This window comes from Triticum aestivum, chromosome 5A (assembly GCF_018294505.1).
Source record: "Triticum aestivum cultivar Chinese Spring chromosome 5A, IWGSC CS RefSeq v2.1, whole genome shotgun sequence".
Classification (NCBI taxonomy): Eukaryota; Viridiplantae; Streptophyta; class Magnoliopsida; order Poales; family Poaceae; genus Triticum; species Triticum aestivum.
The window spans coordinates 273,328,339-273,333,756 of record NC_057806.1 but is presented as its reverse complement, the minus strand read 5'-3'; the positions used below and the strand labels follow the sequence as shown (position 1 = coordinate 273,333,756).

The following is a 5,418-nucleotide window of genomic DNA, read 5'->3' as shown; positions in this document are numbered from 1 at the left end:
GCAAGATGACCATACCCTCGAAATCACTTCTATCTTTGCTTGCTAGATGCTCGCTCTTTTGCTATGCCTATGCTGCGATACCTACCACTTGCTATATCATGCCTCCCATTTTGCCATGAGCCTCTAACCCACCTTGTCCTAGCAAACCGTTGTTTGGCTATGTTAGCGCTTTGCTCAGCCCCTCTTATAGCGTTGCTAGTTGCAGGTGAAGATTGGAGTTTGTTCCTTGTTGGAACATTGATATTTTGTTGGGATATCATAATATATCTTATTTAATTAATGCATCTATATACTTGGTAAAGGGTGGAAGGATCGGCCTTATGCCTAGTGTTTTGTTCCACTCTTGCCGCCCTAGTTTCCGTCATACCGGTGTTATGTTCCTTGATTTTGCGTTCCTTACGCGGTTGGGTTATAATGGGAACCCCTTGACAGTTCGCTTTGAATAAAACTCCTCCAGCAAGGCCCAACCTTGGTTTTACCATTTGCACTAACAACCTATCACCTTCCCTTGGGTTCTGTAGACTCAAGGGTCATCTTTATTACCCCCCCCCCACCCCCCGAGCCAGTGCTTCTCTAAGTGTTGGTCCGGACTGAGTAGACTGCGGGGCCACCTCGGGGAAACTTGAGGGTTGGTTTTACTCGTAGGGTGTCTCATCCGGTGTTGCCTTGTGAACGAGATATGTGCAGCTCCTATCAGGATTGTCGGCGCATCGGGCGGCTTTGCTGGTTTAGTTTTACCACTGTCGAAATGTCTTGTAACCGGGATTCCGAGTCTGAGCGGGCCATCCTGGGAGAAGGAATATCCTTCGTTGACCGTGAGAGCTTGTGATGGGCTAAGTTGGGACACCCCTACAGGGTTTTGAACTTTCGAAAGCCATGCCCGCGGTTATGGGCAGATGGGAATTTGTTAATGTCCGGTTGTAGAAAACCTGTAACTTAACTTAATTAAAATGGATCAACCGCGTGTGTAGCCGTGATGGTCTCTTTCCGGCGGAGTCCGGGAAGTGAACACGATGTTGGAGTTATGCTTGAACGTAAGTAGTTTCAGGATCACTTCTTGATCATAGATTTTCGACCGTGCTTTGCCTCCTCTTCTAGCTCTCTTTTGCGTATGTTAGCCTCCATATATGCTAGTGCTTGCTGCAGCTCCACCTCATACCTTTTCCCTACCTATAAGCTTAAATAGTCTTGATCGCGAGGGTGTGAGATTGCTGAGTCCCCGTGACTCACAGATTACTTCCCAAACCAGTTGCAGGTGCCGATGATACCCGTGCAGGTGACGCAACTGAGCTCAAGGAGGAGCTTGATGAAGATCCTGTTCGCTGTGTTGTCTCACTACTAGGAAAATGGTTGCTAACGACGGTATATGTGATCGTTAAAGGTCGTATTGTGGTCGTTAAAGGTCATTAACGACCACAATCTGCTGGTCGTAGTAGGCTACGTCGTTAAAAGTATAACGACCACATATCTTTTGTGGTCGTTATTCTTGTAACGACGGGATGATGTGTCGTCATCAATCCCAAGGAAATAACGACCATGATTGTAGTATTAACGACCACCTTTGTCGTCGCTAATAATGTTATCATGTTGACCAAAGTATGATTACCGGCCACTCTATTCCCTTCGGAATCATTTATATTTAGTATAACTTTCTGTTCAACGATCACTTTATACATCTCCCAACATTTCAATATTAAGATCTACATTAATATAGACACAAAAGAATCTGAATTGTAAGGGCCATAGCCTCTTTCATTAATAGATAGAAATACCAATATTCCGACATACAATTCTGAAAAAATATCATTTCAGAAATTTGAGTCAAAAGCAATCCTTATATGACCAATGGACTTGATCATATCTATTTGGAAAACGAGACAACTAGAAAATATAATATTTATTTATCTTCAATCGAGGGACGCCATCATTGTTCGAATGGATACCATTCTTCATCAGCTCTTACACTGCCTCCTGATACTTGATACTTCTATATATCACGGTGGACCATCAATCCTACAAAATGTTGAGTAGTTTATGGAAGTCAGCCCATGTGAATAAATTGGCACAAAGTGTAATAACATATAAAATCAATGTATAATAACAACTTACTTGATCATGTTGGCTTTCATGAGAACTATCACTTAGAGAACTACCCGACACAAGTCGCTTAATTTCAGAAACTTCTTACACCATGCCATTGAACTTTTCTTCGAGTTAAACTATGGTCTTAGTTTGTGTCTGGAGCACCAACAGTAAGTTACTTCTATCTCTAAGTAGGAATTGTACACTTGTTGTTGGAGCGCCAACAGTAAGTTACTTCTATCTCTAAGTAGGAATTATACACTTGTTGTTCATTATTGAAGTTATTACAGTTAAATTAAGTCTTACGTGTTTGGCGGAGGTTGTACAATCAACAAAGGTTGTACCCTTCTTGTGTGTCTTAGAAAATAGACTATCCATACTGATCTTATATTATTGGAATAAAAACAACAGAAGTTAAATTGTGTACCAATTCCCAAATTATCTATCCAGAAGGTTTACTACTAGATCAAATAAAGAGGCAACATGAAACTGACCAAAAACTCCTTGCAAGGCCATGGTTGCCCTACACTTCTTCACTTTCTAGATTTTTATTACCTATTAATTCATCTACACCATTTGCAGTGTTTGAAAATATACAACCAATCGGCCAACACAGTAGATGAATTAAAGATGAAATAAATACATTTTACATACCATAAAATTCATCCATTGAATTTCCCATGTCACTTTCATTGCTGGCATCAACTTGATCATTCATAGCTGCAATATATTATGATTTACTTGAAGACAATAAAGCATAGAAACAATTCTTGGTTTAGTACGTGATACTTACAAACTCACTTTTGGAATCACCTGCATCCCAATTTGTACTAAACAAGATTGGTGTATTTGTTAGCGCATCGTTTCCATCTATGAAAACAAGTAACCACATTATATCATTGATTATAAGATAGCTGAATAATATTTTTATGTTTATGCAGTACCTTTTGTAGCTAACTTGTATTTTTTTCACAGTTCCGCATCTTGCATTTGAGCCTGTGGGTAACCCTTTTCTGCTGAAATCTGCTAATTGACTTGATTTCTCCATGAAGGTCCGCCTAGCAATGCCTTTGTGTACCAGTCCAGACTTATTCATCTGTGAAAGCATCTTTCCCAAGCTAATGTTGTCAAGTTTCCATACCTATGATGACTCACTGTGATAACATGTGTGTGTGTGTCTATATATATAGCGTTTGGTTGAAGTGTGCACAAAGGCTATACAAAGTACAATTTAAGTTAAATAAGTGAATGCTAAATCAAATAAAGTAAGTACAGAACTACTTGTGTCACTATTTATTAATAAGGTAAAAGCTAATATAAGAAGCAAATCAAATACTACAGATTAAGACTTGAATAAACTAGTGGCCTCATGTTGTTCTCTTTCTACATGACGTTGTTGTTAATTTTTGAAAGAAGTCGTCTTTGTCACTATTGCCAGGTTCAGGTTCAGAGGGTATAACATCGGAATGTCCATGTGGTACATTATAAGCATGACGTGATGGATTTTTTCACAATTGTGTGCCATCCTTTTATAAGTTTGTCCTTAATAATATTTTTTTAAAAAAACTTTGCTATCCAGAATGAAAGGCTCATCTATCTAAAGCAAACACTGCAGGTTAAGCCTAACGATTCCATTCTTGTTGTCTTACTTCATTCCATGCTCTTTGTTAAATACGTCAATCTAGTTGCAACGAAATAATGTCACACGCCTTCCATCTAAATATTGCAGCTCGACTATCTCTGTCAATATGGCATAATATTCTATTGTATTACCAATTATTATCCCCTTCTTCTGAAAGGATAGCCACCCCATTGGTCTGTGTGGAGAGGAGTCTATCTCGAATTTGAACACGACATCTGAATCTACCCCTGTCATAGCTAGTAAAACATGTTACATTTTCTAATGGACCATGTGATAGTGCCAAAAAGCCTACGTTGAGCTCACTCATATCATGTTCGTGAAAGCAAAAAATATTTGACTATGTAGCTATGTTAACATCTTCACACAGAGATACATAAATAGCTATGTTTAACATCTTCACACAGAGATACTGATATGTACATGCATATGCATCTACATACACACTTTATTCTGGAATCCTTTGTCTTACCTTCTCTTGTGAACCACTGAATGGACTTCTGGTTCCACATGGTGGTAAATGGTTGTGGTGAACATCCATCTTGACCACTGGAGTACTCACTACAGTAATACCAAGCTTAATTGATATGGGCACGCAAAAATTAGTTGACTATGTAACTAATAAGTTAATCGGCCAATCAATACCTAATATATGGTCGAACTTCATCAAAATTTCTGAAAACATAAGTACCAAATTCTACCTACATATTTAGTAATTAGAATCAGCAACATTGCATGAAGGTCCTGCAACAGGAAAAAAAGCAGAGGAAGGAGGAACACCAACGAACCTGTAGCAGCGGAGTGGATGGAGATGAGCAAGCGGTAGCGTGGGCGCATCAGGGTCGAAGCTATGGGCGACGTGCAGGCGGCAGCGCGGCCGCACCGTGGTCGAGGCGACCGACGAAGTGCAGGCGACAGCACGCGCGCACCGGGGTCGGGGCTACCAGCGACGTGCAGGCGGCAGCACGGCTGCGCTGGGGTCGAGGCGACCGGCGACGTGCAGGCGGCAGTGCGACCGCACCGGGGTCGAGGTTATCGACGACATGCAGGCAGCATCGCGGACAAGCCATGGTCCAGGAGACTAGCGAGGTGAGGGATGCAATGCGGATAGGCGTAGAGCAGAAGGTAGATGCGATCTATGGACCATGAAGGTCTCGCGGGATGAGAGGAGAAAGAGGTGCAGGGAGATAGGATCCTCATAGATTAAAATAGATATTTGCTATGTAAAAAAAATAGATATCCGCTATACATGCAAAACCCATATCACAACATTATCGGCCGCTCGATTAGCGATGGGTAGACCAGTGGTTGTTGAAGCTATTACGTAGGCTCTATTTCAATGTGTGGGGACTTCGCTTTGTTGTTTAACGACCAAGGGTTTTTGGGACATCATCGTTAATGCCAGTTTTTGTAGTAGTGTCTTGTTTCCAGTTGATCAGTAGTGGAGCCCAGTTGGGGCGATCGGGGATCTGTAGCATTAGGGGTAGTCTTCTTTTATTTTGGTTCCATAGTTGGACCTTGATTGTATTTGATTGATGTAATGCTTTATTCTTGTATTGTGTGAAGTGGCGATTGTAAGCCAACCCTGTATCTCTTTCTTATTTAGTACTCCCTCCGTAAACTAATATAAGAGTGTTTAGAATACTAAAATAGTGATCTAAACGCTCTTATATTAGTTTACAGAGGTAGTACATGGG

The 5,418-nt window shown here is 40.9% G+C and overlaps 1 protein-coding gene across 7 annotated transcripts; it reads right to left on the bottom strand.

Annotated features, from left to right (window-relative positions):
- Positions 1-1,727: 1,727 nt before the first annotated feature.
- Positions 1,728-4,929, bottom strand: LOC123106798 (uncharacterized). 7 transcript variants are annotated; one of them, XR_006451511.1, is made up of 6 exons: positions 4,510-4,929; positions 4,367-4,422; positions 3,027-4,282; positions 2,876-2,952; positions 2,737-2,802; positions 1,728-2,013 (listed from the first exon to the last, which is right to left on the bottom strand). XR_006451511.1 is itself a non-coding variant. In XM_044528842.1 (4 exons), exons 1-4 carry the CDS (start codon positions 4,556-4,558, stop codon positions 2,913-2,915), a joined length of 330 nt encoding a protein of 109 aa, XP_044384777.1. In that variant the 5' UTR covers positions 4,559-4,929; the 3' UTR covers positions 1,728-2,912. The 7 variants fall into 7 exon arrangements, 1 of the variants encoding a protein (XP_044384777.1); XR_006451513.1 differs by having other exon boundaries at positions 2,884-2,952; XR_006451508.1 differs by having other exon boundaries at positions 2,737-2,952.
- Between the last annotated feature and the right edge of the window lie 489 nt (positions 4,930-5,418).

Excerpts from the sequence above, each read along its gene's own strand:
- LOC123106798 (XM_044528842.1), bottom strand. The coding sequence starts at position 4,558 with ATGCGCCCACGCTACCGCTTGCTCATCTCCATCCACTCCGCTGCTACA. Across the intron at positions 4,283-4,509 it reads CATCCACTCCGCTGCTACAG|TGAGTACTCCAGTGGTCAAG; the intron begins GTTCGTTGGTGT and ends GTATTACTGTAG. Across the intron at positions 3,179-4,193 it reads TCAGTGGTTCACAAGAGAAG|ATGAATAAGTCTGGACTGGT; the intron begins GTAAGACAAAGG and ends ATGCTTTCACAG.